Here is a 20,887-nt window from a genome sequence, read left to right as displayed (position 1 = left end):
TCCTTGAATTCTGCTCAATTGGCTCATCCACATACCAAACAAGCATGAAACGTACGAGAAAAGGCACCAAATTCTTCCAATTGTTCTGCCCGCATCACAAGGGATAGACTGTGTTCATCTATATGTATTTCATTCTGGCTAATCAGCCATCCTGAGCCGAGCGGCAATGCTCATACAGGTATACAGGTGTCACTCAATGCTGTCTCATCAGTATCTGCGGGTGTATGGACAGAAGAAAGCAAAGGACATGTGCATAATTGTGCATGTACATGTATTATTGTACCATCCACGTACATTGTACATTGTACCTGTACATTGTACCATTCCATCGCATTGTGTCTAGTCGCACATACCTGCACATACCTGCACATACCTGCCCATACTGCACAGTGATCATGGTGATTGTACTTTCGCTGCTTTCCTCCAGCTGCGCTGGCGCAGAACTCCTCAGGAACCTTACCATTGAGCTGATAAACAAGGATTACAAGGAAAACGACGCAAACTTCGCATGCCTTGTTTGCAGAAAGAGACATCTACGCGCTGTGGAAATTAATAGCGCTACTTTAGAATCCGACCAGACGTGAGCACGTGGCTGCCAGTACTGGTACATACTTTAGTTATGGATAGGCAAAGAGAAAATGATTGTCGCACATCATGTTGGCAACTCAGCCAACATGCCGATAATGTTTACCCAACACGATCGACACGGAACAATAGGTACCTGTACATTGCGTAACAAGATACGAAGTGCGCAGACAGAATATGCGTATGCCTTCCGAGTAGGTCGAACGATAGGACTATCTCCAGGAGACGATTCGATAAGCATCTTGTGATTGTGTTAAACTTTAGGAAGAACTCCCATTTATGATGCCTGTTGTTTAGATAGCGAGGGTGAATGTATTTTGGTTGCCGTAAGTTGTCAAAACGTGGCACAAAGCCAGTTATTGAAGTACAATGTTGGGAGAATATTTCGTTGTGGAGACACAGGTACAGTTACCTTGTGTCGTTCTGCTGGACACAGTGAGGTGGATTCTGCAATCCGGCGTTCCTCGTCTCACCTGCCCTACTGGCTCGTAGCCTCATGCGGACAGATTTCAGGTACAGGTACGTGTGATGTAAGATAATGTAAAATTAATTTTTATTAAAGTAACGTATTAATGGACTCAGATGGAGAGCCATTCTTGGTCCTTTTTTCTTTACTATAACGTAACTTAGTTTGCACATCCGCGTTACATCCGGCGTACGAATGTGTTGAGAAACACAACCAGCTTAGACTAGAGGAGTTTCGCTCGTGCCAGGCCATCGCCATCAGCACCATGCCCGATTATACCAGGGTGGTCCGAGGTAGATACAGCCATACACGTGATGTTCTACCACAAAAGGATCTTAATAATTAACTCGTAAAAGTTGCTGCATAACTCGTTCTCATGTGTTTTCTTCTCTTTTCCAAATGAATCCCCTTCGCTTTGGGCTGGGATTGTCTAAAAAGGTTATCCTAGAAATGGTGGTACATGTACAGTACATACAACGTAATCGAATCGAACTCATTCGTTTACATGTACATGTGCGTACAAGTTACGAAGTCTGCAGAAAATGTTCAACGGTCTCTGCTGGGGTGATGGCTACCCCTTAGCCCAGAGTAGTTAGAGCTTCGCTGGCCTCAGGCGAAGATCCCTAGTTTGAATCCTGGTGGTGACAGTCAATTTTTTCTTCAGACTTTTCCCGTTTGTGTCTTCCACTCAAACCAGTGGATACAAAGTTTGTATTCTCCATTTCGGTTTCTCAAGTACATAGGGCAAGGGTCCAGCGGATAATACCGGCATTATATTCGGCATTATGAGAATATCCGAGCATCAGAACATTATGGAGCATTAGAAAGGAACAACACGAGCATTATGTGAGGTTAGAGGGGCATAACGAGTTTCATAGTGGATAATGTCGGGAATCTCAGGTTTTTCGCAACAATCGGCTAAAGCCATGAGGTGCAACGCCATGTAGAATCTACAGTGTAGATCTACCGGCACATCATTTTGTGATTTTGTAGACACGTAACAGCTTTAGCACTAGTAACGCCACATAAAGCCTTTATGTAGCAATGTAGCCAGGTAAATGTACAGGTGATGTAGCATGCCCAACGACAATATTGGTTACGCGTTGCAACTGAGGCTGTAACACAAAATCCGCAACGATGATTTACAAGTTCTTTTTTAGAAATCATGGAGAGCCATGGAGGAGACTAGACGTACATTGTACGCGAGTGGAATATCAAACAGACGAAGAGGAGGTTTCCTGCTATGCCATAGGCTCTGGCCATAGCATCTCTAGCGATACTGAAGTAAACATTGATCCATTGATAAATTTGGACCTGGATGAAGGAGCGGCTATAAAAAGAAAGAGCATTTTCCAAATAACTGCCTTTGCCGAGTCCACCTCAGCAGACTCGAAAAGAACTCGAATTTCTCATGGACGCAGTACCAAGACGATTTGAGTGCTCAGCGGCGCGTGTCTTACTTTCCTGGTGAAGCATGTACAGTTCGTCGTGGACGATTGTAATGCAAGGCCTACAGTCAAGTGCTATCAGAAAAGAAGAGTATTCTGGCCAACCATTTGTCTCCACGCAACCTCAGGAGAAGAAGACAGCGCAAGCAGAGGATGTAGAGTGGCAAAATAACTTCTGACCACGACGTGTTTTCAGGATTTCCGCAAATGGGAGGGATCTCGATCTGAGATCGTCTCTCAGTCTGTCAGTAACTGGCTTCACGTGAGCTGTTTCAGATGAAGACATTTTTCGCAGATCGGAAGCAGTGACAGCTTTTCTGCAGGCAGGAATACCACTTCCCATGATATACTTCCAGCACCCAAATGATCACCAGCAATAATGGTTTCACCTCTCACGACATAGATAAGCAAGGGAAAAGATTTGATACACCCACTATTCAGCCACAGCCAGAGGCAGATCGACTAAATGCATCCTTTCCTGGAAGTTTGACAATGTGCAGCCTTTCTTCCATTTTTGTTCAAAACCAAGAGCATTATAGCTAGCCTTGTTGAAGCATATAATCAGCATTACAAGGTAATTTTTGGATCATTATGATTAGCATTATACTAACATTTTCGGAGCATTATCCGCTGGACCCTACACACGGAGCATACGTGTACATTTACATGTAAGACCAATTACACTGGACGCGAATGTGAGAATGGGAATTGGAATGAAATATGAGGGTTGGGGGGAGGGGGGAGAAATTTCAATGCTGTGTACATCACAAATTATGCAACAAAGACTAACACCAAAGAAAGTTCATGAGCAACAGCAATACACAAGGTACTGTAAGGAATGATGTTTGGCCTGGGACAACATGGGCAGAAGTAACACGTAACTGTGTTAGATGGAAAATAATGAACAAAACAAAACGACGGGAACAGAAACGAAACGAATTACGGGTAGAGAACATTACACATGCTCGCTGCATTGAATATTGCTGTATTTGAGTACGGTTCTAATCTATTTATCACATTCTTCCTTTCATGCAATGCTTTTCAGTACTGGAATTCGGTTCTTCTGTTCTACTCCTCCATAAATTGCAAATTGTGTTTTGTTTGCCCGTAGAAAAGGTTCAACTGAATTCATACAAAAGGTACGTTCGGGCCTGATTGGAAATTTTTATTTTCATTGCCATCAGGTTCGGCCTCGTTTTCTCTGTGCTGCGCTGATGAGTTCAAAAAGAACGAAACAGCATGCTGTCCGCAGATTGAGTACAAATATAGTAAGTTAAATTACACATGCTGGGCGCCCAGATTATTATTCCATGTACATGTACATGTACATTATAATTATTTTGATACTCAGGTGGTGAGCCAAGGGAAACATTTGTAACATGGAAATTGTGGGCAGGTCTGACTGTTCAAAATCTGGTTTAGTTGGTGGGCTCGATTGCACAACTTGTGCCCACAAATTCCATGTTACAAATATTTTGATACATACAGAATTACAGATACTCAATCTGCGGACAGCATGCTGTTTCGTTCTTTTTGAACTCATCAGCGCAGCACAGAGAAAATGAGGCCGAACCTGATAGCAATGGAAATAAAAATTTCCAATCAGGCCCGAACGTACCTTGCCAGAGTGCTCAAACTGACAAGTCAGTGAGCTCTGCATAACGCAAACAGCAAAGGCACTACCCCACGCAAGAGTGCTCAACTGCTACAAGAGCAGGAGCGAAATACAGATACTGTACATTGTACTTGTGCAATCATGTACATGTACATGTACACTGTACATTACAATAAAGAGAAGGATGGATGGGCGGATTACGTGGCAGATTGCAGATCTGCAGTAGAAGTCGATGAGTATCCCTTAATTTGCTAAATCCTATATATAGGATTTTGGTCATATTTTTCAACTCAAAATGGGTGTGGCATGAGAATAGCAAAACGTATGTGACCAATAATCTTCCTTGCTAGGTCTTAGTAGATATCGAGAGTTGAATCAGATATTTTTTTCAAACATTAACATTTCAGGCTCATCTCCTTGCCCAATATTACTAAGGCCTGTGCCCTATTTTCTCGAATCCTATATATAGGATTTGAGACTTTATTGGACCTTGTTTTATCCTTAAAACTGGTAGTTTCATGACGGCATGTGCGATACATGTATGTCGTCATGAAACCACCCCATGCCACACCTGCAATGTTCTTCTGCACATTCACTGCTTCAGTCCTTTCCATGACAGCAGCTGAACAATTATGCTCAAATTTCCAATTATTGCTGAAAATGGGTATTCATCAGAAATATTATCACCCTATGAATCTAAAATGTAAACATTCATGCCTCAAACATATTTACAACTACCATGAAAACCATTATGCTATTATTATTGGTCGTGATGACCAATAACAACGGCATAAAAGGCACACATTTTCAAATCCTATATAATTATAGGATCTTTGGCCAGCAAATTAAGAGATAGAACATTGTACGTAGCATAAGGCAGAACAAGAAGAGACCAATAATATCGCTATCGTGACTCCGAGTTTTGTGTTTAAAAATTACTAACACCGACGATAAACCATACTCTACAGTCTACACTCTTGAGCGAATACTGCCCATTATACTGACTGGTACATCCGTTTTGGTCCAGTAGTAGTACGCTCTCCCCGTGTTAGGTTATTAGAGCACTATTACTTCAAGTATTAGTATTTTGTACCAAGCCTTCCAAGGATCTGAGAGTGAGACGCTGACACACTGTCTTTGTACGATCACAAACACGACTGCATCAAATCCTCTTCTCTAGTAGACTCTAGTCTAAATCTTGTTGTAGAATAAGAATTATTTCTTGGGTTGTGTACACTATCTGACGTAACTTCGTATTACTAGAGGACCTAATACAATTATAATAATTATGAGTCGGCGTGGAGAAAGCAATTTTATTAGTGCAATTAGGAGTATAATCGATGCAGACATGGCCAAACAACAACGAGTTCATGGAATTTTTATACATACGTTAGCACTATGTTTGACACCTATTATGTAATGCTGTAGCACTTCCTTTGTTGTTCACACTTTTAATTAATTATGCTGTTATAAAATGTTCTATTTTTGTACACAGTACCCTCAGTTCCGATACTATTCACTGATGAGCGGAACACGAAAATCGATTTTGAATAACATAAAAATCCTTAAAAATTCCATGAACTCGTTGTTGTTTGGCCATGTCTGCATCGATTATACTCCTAATTGCACTAATAATAATTATGGTTAGCATTTTACCGTTCACGCTATTTGGACGGTCGGCGTGTAGAGGGCGAGTCTACTTTTTTTGATGTGTTTTCGAGACACGGTTAGCAGTTCGGCTTCCGAGTCCTGACTCCTGACGCAATGACAGACGTGTGAGGTAACCCTAGTTAGAATCTTACCGTTTAGTTCACCCGCTAAAAAGAGCTTTCTATCGTCGAAACGGTACCAAACCGACGGTATTTTGGGTTTGGGGTACGAGTACCGTTGGATCTAGCGCGTGAACTGTAAAATGCCATGTCTACACACACAAAAAAAACGGTGCAGGCCGACCGTCGAAAAAGCGTGAGCGGTAAAATGCTAACCATGTACATGTAGTGTCCCTCTGTCAGGCTCTGATCTGACGAGTCGGCAACTCGGCATAGACTTGTCTTGTAGTTGTAGTAGAGTAGTAGATCTACAACTTGAGTCGTGATCTTACTATCTGAACGGTCGTGGTACAGTACTATAATGTATGTTTTTGACCTTGTTGATCTGCACTGTCAGTCTGTCCATGTATGTTCATGATTTTACAGACTCATGTAGCCGAGAACTGATGCCAGTGATCATGGTGAAGCCGTGGAGTCAAGACTTTTCTTCTGACATGTCTACCACAGCAGGCACTGGCACACAGACAGCAGGGAGTCTCTCCATGCCATGGCGAGTCCCTGCTAGCTGCTGTCTACATACTTTTTTGTATGACTGAGCTTCTTCTTGATCATTCTTTTCGTCATGATTTTTGCGAGTCGATTATTTTTCTTCCTCGTATCTCGGAATGACATGCATGTGCACTGAGAAACGAAGAGTTAGTTCGAGTGCTGCTTGTTTGCAGTCAAGAGTGGCTAAATATTATTGTCAACAAAGAGGCGAGTAGTGCTGCGGTCCGCAGCAGCGAAGTCCGAAAAGTGTAATCATCGGCTGGGCGGATTGGACGACTGTCGACCATGTCGCTGGCCAAAGTGCAGCGCTGGTTGTCCACGCGCCGTTCCAGGCGGCCCAAAACGAAGAAGAGAGACAGCGGTGCTGCTGCCAATCCGGGTGATGCCGAGGCAGGCAGTGAGTTGTCCGTACCCGGCGTACCACGCTCCAACAGCGTTGGATCTCGCCCGGTATGTGAAACAATCTCCATAGCCATAGGTGTCTTTGTTCAGTTTTGGCCCTGGAATGAGTGTCACTGAAGCGACTGACTCAGGGTAACATATTTTCTGCCGAGAACGCTGTCGCTGGGGCCTGTTCTGTGTTTTGTGTTATCACGCCTGCCGTTAGCTCTGTTCCAGCGTTTGTGCCCGTGCTCGTGCCCGCTGAGTTTAGTGCGCAGATGTAGCTAGAGCCGTAGAGGTTGGATACCTCTGAACTGGTGATGCATGGTGTCAGCTGGTACGAACACTGGCAGGGAAGACACTGGCATTTCGCATTCGAATCAGTTCAGAGAAAGAGAGACGGGACTGCTTTGCTGCGGGTCGTCTGTCTTCTAGCGAGGGCAGATTTGGGTCGCCGTTGTAATAGTACTGCCTGCACTGTGAGCACGCCAGGAACGTTTGGGTCGGAGAAAACCAAACAGCCACGAGCCTAGCGATATAGCAGGTTGGGTCATTTATTACTGTGCACTTTTTCAGCAGATCGTAAAAAATATTTTTGTCAAATTCTGCTGTCAAATAATAATAATAATATATTCTAATAATTTGTACTGCGTGCTTCTCTCTCGTCGTAAGATAAAGTGACAAGTGCAATGCAGTGGTACTCACCTAATAGTAATACCGACATACTGTGATGTGATGTACTCTAGCTCAGTGTGTCTCAGGCGTGAGAGTGTTGCCCAATAATGAAGTATGTTCGGATATAAAGATACCCCAGATTCTAAACGTACTGTCCTGTTCCCCATTTGGGTGCGTCGTGTATCTTAAAAAAATAACTAGTTAGAGAACATACGGTTTGATAAAGGGCAGGTTATATTTTAAAATCGTGTTTCACTCAAAGCATGTGTGCATAAGGCCATGTGTGGGTAGCAAAGCCGGCAAACTAACACAGGCCGGCAAACTAACACAGGCGCGTGTGCCGGTGCCCTTCAAGGGGGGGGGGGGGGGGAAGGGTTCCGGGGCCTCCGCGGGAAAATTTTCAAAAAATGAAGCAAAATCTTGCATTTTGAGTGAAAAGGGGGGGGGGGGGTTCCGGGCACCCCGGAACCTATACGGGGCACGCGCCTATAACATGACAACGGGGGATAGTGTTCATAATTTCCCCGACAAGATACCTATGCACTGTGTGAACATTAGCTGCTGCTGGCACAGTGAAACCTGTCCAAGGCGACCGCTCAAGTAACCTTCAAAACCTGATCTCTGTTGCCAGGTTGTCTCCTTATCCAGGGTCATTTGACTGGATATAGCATCCCTTGATCCTGGTTGTAGTGGTCTTCTTGGACAGGTGGTCGCCTTATCCGAGCGGTCGCCTTGACAGGTTTTATGGAATCCTGTTTGTTGTTTCTGCTGCAGGCCAACATATCGATAAGCTCGTCAGCGTCCTCCAACACAATCCCAGTGCTGGAGCTGCAGATGAGCCCGGGAGAGAGGCGCCGCTCCAACGCCACGTTCCTGTCGTCGCAGAGTTCAATTCGAAGTGACGCTACCACCACCACGAGTGGCACGATGAGCTCCATGCGTCAGCGCGCTCACACGCACTCTGGTGGCGATAGCGGCATCTCGAAGATGCTACTCAAGCTCAGTCCCAGCTTACGCAGGAGGGTGAGTGTTGTTTCTTTTATTTATTTTTTACAAAGAACCCTCTTTTCATGATGGACAATTGGAAGCTGCATTTAAGAGTACATATCCAGCAGATAGTGTGGGTGGGACCTGTTAGGCTCAGCTGACCTGGAGGTCTCCGCGTCATGGCTCACCAGATACACCTGGGGGTGGATGTGGATGGAGTGAAATTCAGAATGCAAGGGTGTGCGTCGCGATCGAGCCCTCCGATCGACTAAGTACTGAGCCCCACCTCCAGGACACTTCTCTATTCAGCATCAGTATCACAAAGTGTTTCGGGTAAAGCTGTTATTAAAAAAATGTGCAGGTTATAGATTGTCTTGGGTCATTTTTTTAGAAATTTGCTGTCCCTTTCCGTCCATGCCCATGTTTGTGTGATTATTGCTGTAATGGTGCAGTGGGGCTTTTGAGGTCTACCTCGAAGCCGTTGTTGTGGAACTTTACAATGTGTGATGTATGGTGGTGCGCTCGTATGTGAATGTGCATGGAACTAAATTGCTTTGAGTTCTTCATAACATCTCAATTCTGGCCAATCTCACAGAATGTTAGACAATCATTCAATAGTGTCTTTGACCAATTTGTGGTACTGTACAAGCAGAAATATTCGTCTGGAATTTAATTTCGTCTTTTCCCTCCAAGGAGCTTTGGGACTAAATTAAATGACGGACGAATGTCGATTTGTCCAGCGTTTCAATACACTGTTATAGTCCATGGACTAAATTTTCAACCGGACGAAATCCCTTTCTTTGGAGTTGGACAACAATTTTGACCGACGAAATTTTCTGCCTGTTCAGGAGGTCTGATCTACTCACCTCCCACCACTTAAGAGCTGTATCTGAACCTTGATCCAAGAGGGTGGTGGCATTCCTGCGGATGCTGAATACTCGCCCTCCAGCTGATTCTCACATGAACCATTATTCTTATGCCTACGTAAATTCTATGGAACTTATTGTCGTCGTTGCCCATCCATCCAAAATGAGCTCGTTTCTGTTCTTCGTTCGCTGTATGTCCTGCTCAGAAAAGTGGAAGGAAATCGCCAAAAGCGTCGCCCCGTGGATCACCAACATCTATGTTGGACCGTCGGCATCGACAGGATGATAACATTTCAAGTACTTCAGAAATTTGGAAGGTATGTGTTGTGGGTGTTTATGTGTGTGTGTGTGTGTGTGTGTGTGTGTGTGTGTGTGTGTGTGTGTGTGTGTGTGTGTGTGTGTGTGCACATGTGTATGTGTGTGTGTGTGTGTGTGTGTGTGTGTGTGTGTGTGTGTGTGTGTGTGTGTGCGCATGTGTGCGTGTGCATTTGCTTAAGATGTGCTGCTACAAATTTCTAATCATGCCATTATCTTAGGTAGTGAATGTATGTTACACCGGTGTAATGGCTAATGGCAGTGGTGATTTAATGGTCCATCTCCCTTCAAGAGGTTGGCTGTCATGGTATTCTTGGTCTCCCGAAATAGTGCGGGATAAGCAGTGAATGGGTTAATGGTCTATCTCCTATCAAGAGGTTTGTTGTCATAATTTCCTTTAGGGCTGAGTCGGGTATTTTCTTCGGGTATCGGGTCCGGGTAGTCTTCCACGGGTAGCACGGGTACCCGACTAACCGTGCACACCACGAATTTCCTTGTCCTTCTCTTACTGTATGTGTTCTTGCCAGGTTGGTGAGGTGCGTGGAGGCATAGCATTGCTCTCCGATGGTGAGCAGCTGAAGCTGCCCGATTCTGTACTGGACGGAGAGCTGAAGAAGGAAGGCTTCCTTCAGAAACATGGCCGACGCTTTGGGGTAAGCATGTTAATGTTGTCTCCATAGATTCAATGAGGGCTTTTTCAATGAGGGCTTTTCGTTGTGAACCGTGTTGTTGTGTAGCCCAGAGACCGCCTGGAGAGTGTTGTGAGCATGCATGGAAATGCTTGTTGTTGGCCTTTATCACTTTTTTTATGGTGCAAGCAGACTTTCTACTCTGCCTTCTCCCAGGAAACAGGGTTGAAAGATGTGAAAGTGCGAGAGGAGAAGCGGAATTGTGGGAAAGAGTGCAAGTCATGGAATATGGATGCACTTGTAATTTATAGTGGCACTATACTTCCGATCAACATGCTGTCTCTACTTTGTTTGGGAACACAATGAAACATGTCTGGCTCAGCCTTACAGATTAGGTCCCCGAGTACAGGTCGTATCCGGGATCATTTGACTGGAAATGATATCCTTTGCAAATTGGTGAGAGTTCTAGTGGTCCTCTGGGCCAGGTGGTCGCCCTATCAGATTGGTCACCGTGACTGGTTTTACTCTTTTGCCAGTGATAGGGTGCTGTTGCACATGCACATAATTTCAGTCATGGAAACTGTCCCCAGAGCCGATTTGAGCTTATCCTTGCCTTGGGCAGATACAGTGTTTCTGCGGAGATGAAACAAAGCAAGCCATCACTCTGTGCTGATGTCATCATTCCGTTGCATATCTGCAGGGCTGGAAGCGACGTTGGTTTGTTCTGGACACGGGTGAAGTTGCTTTGTTCAAGACAGAGTCGGTAGGTTGGATTTCTGCAAATTCCTTTCTACATATTGATTTTGTATAGCAGAGTGATGCTGTATATGCAGGTAAATGCTACAACCTCTCCTCCTCTTCTCTTGGTAAATGCTATGGTACAAATAGGAAGTTTGTCAGTGTGATACTACCCTCACATGTTTTATTTTTTTTGTGTGGCTACGGTTCCAATTAAAATAGAGGAAATCACATGGAAACGAGTTATAATGCAACTATCCACGACTGTAACAAGATAATAAGCAGTCAGAAAGTGCGATAACAGGGCACAAAACTGACAGGCTACCGAGACAATTAATTTTGCTAAGGTTCTAATCAAGGAGACGTCATTGGCAAACAGACAAGGAACTTCAATACCACAATCACGAGCACAAACTGTGCGGTAACCATTCTCTTATTGGTGATAGATGACTACAATAGTAACGAAGAAGTGAGAGATAAATGTGAAATGTATTTGTGAAAAGAAATGTTCATAACCAGTTTGTCATTACGATATTCAGTGAACGCACGTAACAATGGATGGGATACTAATATCTTGCGTGTCTGTTACTATTGTAGTTACCTATTACCAGTAAAAGAATGGTTACTACACAGTTTGTAGTTTTGTACTCCTGGTTGCGATATTGATGCTGTTATCTCCAAAACGATTATCGAGATAAAGATCTTTTCTCAATATGCTCGTGGTCGATCTTAGTCCGTGTCACTCTCACATCAGCAGATCCATGAGCGATATGTTATGTAGCATGTTCTCCCATGTGTGTGTGTGTGGGTGTGTACGCGCGTGTGTGAGTGTGCGCGTGTGCGCTTGTGCATGTATGTGTGTGTGTGCGTGTGTGCACGCGCATGTGCATGTGTGTGTGCATGTGTGTACGCGCGTGACTGCGTGTGTGTGTGTGTGTGAACCAACCTGTCGGAAGGCTACTTTCTTGCCAAAGCATTTGGAAGTCGGACTAGTTTCGGCTCCACAATCCAGTGTGTCGTTACTATAATAGCTTTCATGGCTGAGGTTTGAATTCTTTATTCTCACGATGGCACCATCGCCAATAAGAGATAAATTTATGAGAAGGTGAGATTGTGGGTTAAACAGTTGGAAAGTGATTTACATCACTTTGAACTTTACAAGTATGGGAGAGGGTGAGCGCTGCAGGAGCAGATTGAGTTAATCAGCAGTGAGCAGATTTCTTGTTTGAAAGCAGGTCGGGAGGAGACGTCACGAATGCTAGCAGGGAGGGCATTGTAGTATTCTAGGGACTTGTACAGTGGGGAGTCTTTACAGCGATCGGTTCTGGAGGGTGGGAGGTGCCAAGTGCGTGCGTGTCGAAGGCTGTACTGGGCCGTAACTTGAGCGGGGGTGTTGAGCAAGCGTATGTGTTGTGGGGCATATTGGTATTTTATGGAGTGGGCAAGAAGGGTGAGCTTCACTTTGCGGCGAGAGAACATTGTCGGCCATTTGAGCCGATGGAGCAGTGTTGAATGATCCAGAGGAGTGTAGAGGGGGAGGCGGAGGCAGATTCTGGCCGCCTTGCGCTGGATTCGCTCAAGACGGTCAAGGGATGCGATTGAGAGTGGGGTGACAGCAATGCATGCATATTCAATTATGGGCAGGATATACGTTTTGTAAATGAGAGAGAGTGATTTAGTGTGTAGAGTTGATTTGAGCCTAAAGAGAATATTAAAAGATTGTACAGCTTTCTTTAGCACAAAGTCAAGGTGGGCTGACCATCTTAGGTCGTGCTGAAAGATGATGCCGAGGTGACGATGTTGTGTTACTGTTTCTAGTAGGGTTTGGCCAAGTTTTATTTCGGGTAGTCGTGGTGGGGGTCGAGGTTCGAGGTTGTTGGTATGTCTGTTGGCTCTGGGTTCTCAGTATTCAGTAGCTGAGGCTGGTTGGTAAAGTAACTCCAATTTCACTTCAAGGTACCAGTGCATCTAGTGTCTGCTTCTATCAAAGCAGCGTGCTGTCTATACTGGGTACCCCAGCAAGTGTAGGGTGTGCATAGGTAACGGTCTTGGCCGTTTTATGCCGATGTACTCCGTGTGGTGTAGACCAGGTGTGCATTGGTGGTCGATTCACATGGCTTCGCCAGTTGTGTGGGTTAGACAGTTATCTGGCGCAAGTCTTGATCTGTCTCATTCAGATCTTGTTCGCTATCGTTGCTATAAGAGAAAATCTGTGGATGCACATCCAGTGCGTTTGCAGATTTGCGTGCTTCTCTTGCGACGGGCGTATACATGGTACATGGTACATGGTGTGTGTGTGTGTGTGTGTGTGTGTGTGTGTGTGTGTGTGTGTGTGTGTGTGCATTTCATGCAGGCGGTCGGATTCACTGGCATCATACCTATGGATCAGGTAGGTGATGGGTGTTCCTGGGGTTAGAGTGGTTTCACATCAGTTTGTCATGTGACCTACACTTGTGTAGAGGTTTATCCCACATGATCCTGTGATAGATGGGAAACCCCTCTATCGTGATCTCATGTTACTGTGCCGCTTATGCACGCATATCTTTATCGATGAACTCCTCTCATCATTCAGGGCCTACACAAGCACCCCCTCCACCCCCCCCCCCCAACCCAGCTACAAGGGTTCATGCTTTCAATAATGTGGCGATGCATCTTCATTGCCTCTTTGCCGTGCTAGAAATTGTCTTGTTTTCTTGTTTACATGTTGCTTCCATGGATGCAGCGTACGGGATTTTCCGCTCTTTGATCACTTTTGGGTGGTGGGCTTGATCTTCTCACCTGCAATCACTCTAGTAGCTGCATCTTCACCTTGATACTTGAGGGTGGTGACACTCCTAAGTGTACAGTTCTGTCGGGCGCCGAAGAACGGAGCGACGAAGAACGACCAGGCTAGAATTTCACCAACCACAGCATGCCAATGTAGACACGGTGACTCAACTGTGCATAAACTGTAGTACACGAAAATAAGAACGGTGTTTGCTAGGAGGCTGACCCCCCCCCCCCCCCAAGAACGGTGTAGGATAGGAGGCTGCCCCCCCCCCCCCCCCAGTTCTTCGGGGACCTACAGTACTTTCCTCTGTCTACTTGAGTCTCATCCGAAGTGTGAATTTTTCTTTCTCATTTTTTTGCTCCAAGGTCGTGTCCATCAACTACCCATCTTCGGTGGCCAGCTTTGGTTTTACATTTGAGGTGGTGACGACGAAACGTACATACGTGTTGGTAAGTTTTGTTGTGATACGGCTGTTTTTCGTTGTGGTCTTGTAGACTGCGAGTTGTGTGAAAACTCAAGGCTGACCATGGCTGAAGTACAGGCTTGTATAACAGTCTTTTAGCCTTGACCAGCCCCACTAGTACAATCAGACGTCGCTTATCCGGTCCTCGTTTATCCGGATCCCTCGCCATCCGGGAGAAAATCGTTGGTTACCGATTTACAGCATACGCCATGCATACATACAGTATGTATGTTTGATTATCCGGTTCCCTCGCCTATCTGGATGTTTTGTGCAAAACAGATGTGTGCGGTCATGCGAGGTCTGACTGTAGTGACGGGTACGTCCCCGCACAGAAAACTGGACTCTCTGTACGTAGAGACGGCATAAGCAGTGGGTGTCCATAGATAACCATAAATGCTGGTGTTGATCTGCTGTTGCTGCATGGATGCTTGCCTGTGTGACTGTCACCATTTTTTTGCTTTCTAAAAGTGGTCCCGTAATTTGAAACCTAAGTGTTTGAGGTGGGGTGTAAAGTTTACGATCTGCTCCATGGCTCGTGTTTTGCAACGGTCTTTGTTTTACCGCGTTCTTTGTGTGAACCAATGCGAACTGGATATCCAAAGCCTGAAGTAGAATGACCCCCTTGATGTGTACAGTGTACTACTTCATGCTGCTCTTCTTACGTTGTACTGACTTGCGTCAGTACTTATGCATTCTTATACATCATGACGTATTCTCTTCTGCTGTACCTGATTTAGCCTGTCGTGCCTGCGTGCGCAAGGCACGCGATCTCTTTTGTTCCTTAGTTCTTTCTTGCTGTTTTGTGCGGAAAGGAGCGTAGTTTTGATGGCTCCTTTGCATTTGTTCTTATTCATTGTATAAACCTTCGGTATGTAATAATAATAGTCTAATTCTCCCACAAGCCCCACTCAATATCTTCCTGTACTGATGTTTGTCCATTGCCGCCAGGCTGTCCTTGTGGTCTTCCATTTGCTTAGCCGTCTCTCTGTCTATCTGGTCTTCTATCTGCATACGGTTTGCATTGAATGAGCACGCTATATCCTTGATGTTGTACTCAATCTGTGGAAAGAACTGTTTCGTCCTTTGTGGACTCGTTAGCATATAGATAGATTATGTATGTAGAGGATTGCTGGCCATAAGTGAGGGTACCTGCTTCAAGTCCTGGGGGTGGCAGTCAATCTTTTCTTCAGATTTTTCCCATGCACCTTTCCCTCAAACGAATGAATATTTGCGTATGTATGTTTGTGTTAATGCCCAGGCTGCCAAGACGGAGGAGGAGGCTATCCATTGGGTCCACATCCTACGTCGTGCCAGCCACACAGACAGGCCACGAACAGCAATTAGGTGAGTACACGTTCGGTCAACTCCACTTCTAAGCAACTCGCATGCAGTGATTAGTTATACAGTTGAGTGCCGATTGTCCGCACACCTCCGGGGCGCAGGCTATCTCCAGGGGGTTCGGATGAGAAGAATATTGGGATAAGGGAGCAGTCATACATTTATCTAAAACATAGCAGACTCAGCGGAGGACGTTCAGGTTGATTCTATCTAAAACATGCAGATTCCAGCATGTTTTCATCATTTGTTCATTCTCTTAACCCTTTGAGGCCCATAGTACGGATATATCCGTACCAGTGTACAGTGCATACTTTTCAAAGCGCAACCTGGCGTAACTCGGCCGTCCCTTGACTAAATTGGACAATCGAAAGGGCTATCGACATTAGAATTGTCTCAGTTATCGGCTCGAAAAAACCCGAAAGCGATCCGAGTTTGGAGAGCGGAGATACGAGACTCGAACTAAATTCGCTCAGCAGAGTCAACTCGAGCGCGTGCATTTTGAACTAGTTTTTAGGGGTTTTCCCTGACTCGCGGCCCACGCACCTACATAAAGTTCACGTCATCGCAAAGGCATGTTTCTCAGCTCTCCAGTAAAAAAATTGAGCGATCTGCGATGCAATTTGTTGAAATGGCAGAGAATTTGAGTTGGGCGCTCGCAATGCTGGCTTTGGAGCGCCGTATCGCGATGCGGCGCTGGTTCTGTGGATCAAGTGATGTATTGCTGGCTATCGCTGTGTTCCTCTGGCCAAGAGTTTTCCAGAAAGCCCAAGATCACCAAAATCGGCCAAAGGACACCAAAGTTACGACCAGATAAGTACCCGGGCTCGCGTATGCAGTGCATTTCTTGAAATAATTGTGGGCCCTAAAGGGTTAAAGGGGAAGTTAAGGCAAAAATTAAAATTTCACCAGTTGTAGTCTTCGGGGTGCTGAGTCGAATGGTCTTGGTCCGAGAAAGCTGAGACGCTCCCTTCCTACTTGAATCCCAATCGAACTCGCGCACTTCCACCGAAACTGGGTGACTGCGCCCTACGAGATGGGGATTTGTATGCAAAATGTCACTAAAAGCGCCATTTCGTTCTTATAAAAGCACGGATGACCGCGATTGGCCCATATGTTGTAGTCTTTTGGACGCTGAGTCGACTGGTTTTGGTCCGAAAAGGCTGCGATGCAGCGTTCCTCCTTTATTCCCAATCGAACATGGTTGAAGAAGCGGTCACGTGCTCCTGGGTGCCAAAATCACCTGGTCACCACGCCAGCAGGCGACAACTTTCACACCAAGGTTCAACTCGAGTGACAGGACTGCACCCAAAAAAGGTCAAAACAGGCTGTAAGTTGTACCCTGCAGGCACGGTGACCAGGTGACTGGTGTACGCAGGAGCAAGTGACCGCTTGTTCAACCATGTTCGATTGGGAATTAGGGGCGAACGCTGCATCGCAGCCTTTTCGGACCAAAACCAGTCGACTCAGCGTCCAAAAGACTACAACATATGGGCCAATCGCGGTCATCCGTGCTTTTATAAGAACGAAATGGCGATTTTATTGACATTTTGCATACAAATCCCCATCTCGTAGGGCGCAGTCACCCAGTTTCGGTGGAAGTGCGCGAGTTCGATTGGGATTCAAGTAGGAAGGGAGCGTCTCAGCTTTCTCGGACCAAGACCATTCGACTCAGCACCCCGAAGACTACAACTGGTGAAATTTTAATTTTTGCCTTAACTTCCCCTTTAACAGGAACTAGGTGCACTCCAGCTCCTCAAAATTCCACTATCGTTATACATTTTGACTCCAACCTGGTGTCTCGTTGTGTATCGCTTGAATGGTGCTCCGAGTGGGGAAAATCAACAAAACATCAGACGTTTCTATTGCCGAGCCCGACAATGGTAGCAGGGGAACCGGATAATCGATCATCCGGATAGTTGACGTCCTGATAATCGTTATTCTTCTGTAGCGATTTTCGAGATGTAGCGAACCAAAGCCGATGTCCCTGTTTGAACAAACCATATTATCTTGAAGGGCCGCATGTAAACCAAGTTCACTCATACAATCATGGGCCACTTGCCAATCATCACTTGCCGCTTGTATAGTGTGAGTGCACTTCTATCATAGCAAACTCCGGCTATAAGGAATTACTTCTTCTGCCCAATGATGTTCGTTAGTGAAACAATGAAGCCTGTAGTAGACGACCGCTCAAGGGACCTTCAAAACGTGGTCTCTGTAACCAGGTAGTCTCCTCATCCAGGTTCATTTCACTGGAAATGGCATGCCTTGATCCTGGTTTCAGTGGTCTTTTAGGACAGGTGGTCACCTGATCCAAGTGGTCGCATTGACAGGTTTTACTGTATCAGGAGTAGACTGTACATGTATAGCATGTGCGCCAGGGAGTCGTAGTGTCCTGATTAACTGGTCACACATTCCTATCACCCTTGGTGTGCATTACCGTGTGTGTGTGTATACGCGTTTGTGAGCGCACACATGCATGCGTACTTATATGTATGTGTGTGCGTGTATGTGTATGTGTGTGCATGCGTGTGTGTCTGTGCGTACCGGTTGTATGCGTCCAGTTGTGTGCATTTGTGTGTGAGCAGAGGGGAGGGGTTGGTGGAGGTCATGGGTGCGTGTGTTTTTGCATTGCAAAACATTTCTTGTTGATTCGGTCTTGTCACATGTGATCTTCCAGGACTCGACCAAGTCGGTTCTTCGTCAAGCGTGACGTCGAGATAACGGAACCTCGCAACGAGGACGAGCTGAGGCGAGGGCTTTTCCGCTCCGAGGGCACAGCCGAGGAGAGCATTGCAGCGCTGAAAGAACACCTGGCAATGCTGGACGACGAAGAAGCAGCCGTCTCGGCAGACGAACCGCTGAAAGATGACGATACAGCCTCGATCACGACGTGCCCGGCTGTAGATATGGCAAGCGAGGGTCTGGCAATAGATGCCCTTCAAGCGTTCCTGAATCGCAACTGAACAACAACCTTTGGTGGTATTTCTTAGTATTGCCGATGACAAATATGGGAAGAGGATCTATAACGTTACTATGCTGTGAGGTTGTGTATGTATAGGCGTGTACAGTGGTGTGTGTACGTGTGTTCGTGTATGTACGTGCGTTTGTGTGTGTGTGTGTGTGTACGTGTGTGTGTCTGCGCTTGTGTGTGTGTGTGTGTGTGTGTGTGCGTGTGCGTGCGTTTGTGTGTGTGTGTGTGCACCCGTGCATACGGGCAGCTGTGCTGCTAGGATGCTTGCCGTGCACAGTGACAGCAGTATGGTACATAGGCACGTGTGTCCGTGTGTGTGCCCACGTCTGTGTGTTTATGTTCGTGAGTGCACACTAACAAGTTTTTTTCAGACAAAAGTATCTAGTCTTTTTTTTGCAACCAGGCATTCAAGTCCAGTGCACCGTGCCAAACTTACATTCCTGCCTCCGCTACCTATATGAATATTATTATTGATGAGTGAGATATTCCTTTTCCGGCTATTTCCGCTAAACGGCAGGCGGGCTGCTTACCCGACTGCCAGTTTTCCTGCTCAAGGGCTATGAATCGTGACGAATCTTGTCCCTGTGCTACTCTAGCTTCTCTCTCTCTGTACAGTTGTAGATGTTCAGTGTATGTTTATATTCCTCTAGATTGGACAATGTTTCTTCTTCTACATCTTCAGTGAATGAGGTCAGTGTACTGTACGCATGTGATTCAACAGCCAAGGGAAATTATTTCTTTTCCCTATCTTATTCTTCTAAGTGCATGCAAGCTTGTTTCAGAAAATTTAAATAACATGCACATTTGATGAACATCATTGAGGGAGGGCGTTCTCCAATCGATCGATCGGTGTCGCTGTGTGAGTAGATAGGTTCTGTATTTCGAACCTGGGAATATGTTCGACCCCAGGCAACTTTGCGAATAACGACTTTCGGCGGGGCGTCAGTAAATTGTCCTTATTCGCGAAGTGTCCTTATTCCCGAAGTCCCATTCGAATGCATGTGAACCCATTATGGTAATACCATAATGGGTTCACATACTTTTCTAATCGTCTTTCAAACTCCAACGCAGCCACTGACACATTTAGCAAACTTCACTTCGGAACTCCAAAAACGGTCTCTTCACTGCGAATCAAATCAAAATTTAGATTAACATTTCACCAATTTTTTGGGCCTGGCCCATCATCAGGCCTTGAAAGTGCTACGTCACAGCATAGCAACAATTTCAAAAATACAAACATTGGATCCACTTGGATCCAGTTTTTGTATGGATCCAAGCACATTTCAAGCCGTCTTACTCACAGCAAGGTGATGTAAGCAGTGAAACTGACTGATTTGGCTGCTGGGGCGGGGTTACAACTGGTGGCGAAGTAAAAGTCACCCCTGCATGCGACATGAGTGGGTTGATATGCACCTGCATACTGAGGCAATAGTGAGGTTTTGCATTCCGAATTTCGGTTCGGCGCTTTTCGGTCATTTGTCGAACATCAAAATGTCGAATTTTCGCACCAACGTTTGTTTTGCAAGTCGAAAATGATGTGTTTTCATTTCGTGAGCCCTAGCATCAGCAACGTCCTGTCCCGTGCTCCTATTCTTGCTGATTCCAACGAACTTTGATCGCCCTAAGAGCCGAGGGCCAAACCTGTCTCCTCAGTCGCCTCAGAAAAACCAACTCCATGGCCAAGTCAAACTTTATGAGTATCGCCATAGTCTTTTCAGCCACACAGATGACGATGAGGACACTCCAGGCGAAAGAGAGTAGACAAGCAGTGGAGGAGCAATCAGAGGTAGCTGACGACGCTGATGTCGCCCAAGACGCCTGGGAAGCGATGCCGAGATAAGAAACCTCTTTGAATAAATCACGCGCTAGCGCTCTTCTACAGAAAATTCATCCGAAAAATATTTTCGGCAAAGTGAGCTTTTTCCGAACAAACATGCCGAATCTTCGCGTGCATTTTCGACCTCGCTCCCGCGTGTCGAATCTTTTTGCCGAATTTCGGAATGCAAAACCTCGCTAATAGCAAAGTCACACCTTAGTGGATCCAAAATAGAAATCTGATGTCAACTTACTACTCCCTGGCCCTACAATTATTATTTTTCAATCATGCATGCTCGCTTCGGCCTAGTACTAGTACCGTAGTATTATTATTATTATTATTATGTGCTTGTTCGCGTAGACATCAGCATGGCCTGCAGCTGCATTAATGGGCATGCGAATCATGCAAACCAGCCAAAAATGTTCGCATAAGCCACTTCGAATAGATACAAAAGACCATAACAGTTTCAAAAAAAGAAGAAATATGCGAAAAGAAGACAAAAACTA

The 20,887-nt window shown here is 45.5% G+C and overlaps 1 protein-coding gene across 2 annotated transcripts; it reads left to right on the top strand.

The window, feature by feature from the left end:
* Window positions 1-6,546: 6,546 nt before the first annotated feature.
* Window positions 6,547-19,409, top strand: LOC135825331 (differentially expressed in FDCP 6-like). 2 transcript variants are annotated; one of them, XM_065338067.1, is made up of 9 exons: window positions 6,547-6,882; window positions 8,263-8,511; window positions 9,548-9,658; window positions 10,184-10,309; window positions 10,986-11,048; window positions 13,377-13,412; window positions 14,159-14,242; window positions 15,515-15,600; window positions 18,272-19,409. In XM_065338067.1, the coding sequence occupies exons 1-9, from the start codon at window positions 6,718-6,720 to the stop codon at window positions 18,555-18,557; spliced, it is 1,206 nt and encodes a 401-aa protein (XP_065194139.1). In that variant the 5' UTR covers window positions 6,547-6,717; the 3' UTR covers window positions 18,558-19,409. The 2 variants fall into 2 exon arrangements, with proteins under 2 accessions (XP_065194139.1, XP_065194140.1); XM_065338068.1 differs by lacking the exon at window positions 6,547-6,882 and adding an exon at window positions 7,260-7,357.
* The last annotated feature ends 1,478 nt before the right edge of the window (window positions 19,410-20,887 follow it).

The sequence above is a fragment of the Sycon ciliatum genome, chromosome 9 (assembly GCF_964019385.1).
Source record: "Sycon ciliatum chromosome 9, ocSycCili1.1, whole genome shotgun sequence".
In the NCBI taxonomy this organism is placed as follows: Eukaryota; Metazoa; Porifera; class Calcarea; order Leucosolenida; family Sycettidae; genus Sycon; species Sycon ciliatum.
The sequence above is the reverse complement of the archived record's forward strand: the minus strand, read 5'-3'. Positions and strand labels throughout refer to the sequence as shown.

Excerpts from the sequence above, each read along its gene's own strand:
- LOC135825331 (XM_065338067.1), top strand. The coding sequence starts at position 6,718 with ATGTCGCTGGCCAAAGTGCAGCGCTGGTTGTCCACGCGCCGTTCCAGG. Across the intron at positions 14,243-15,514 it reads CGAAACGTACATACGTGTTG|GCTGCCAAGACGGAGGAGGA; the intron begins GTAAGTTTTGTT and ends GTTAATGCCCAG. Across the intron at positions 15,601-18,271 it reads AGGCCACGAACAGCAATTAG|GACTCGACCAAGTCGGTTCT; the intron begins GTGAGTACACGT and ends GTGATCTTCCAG.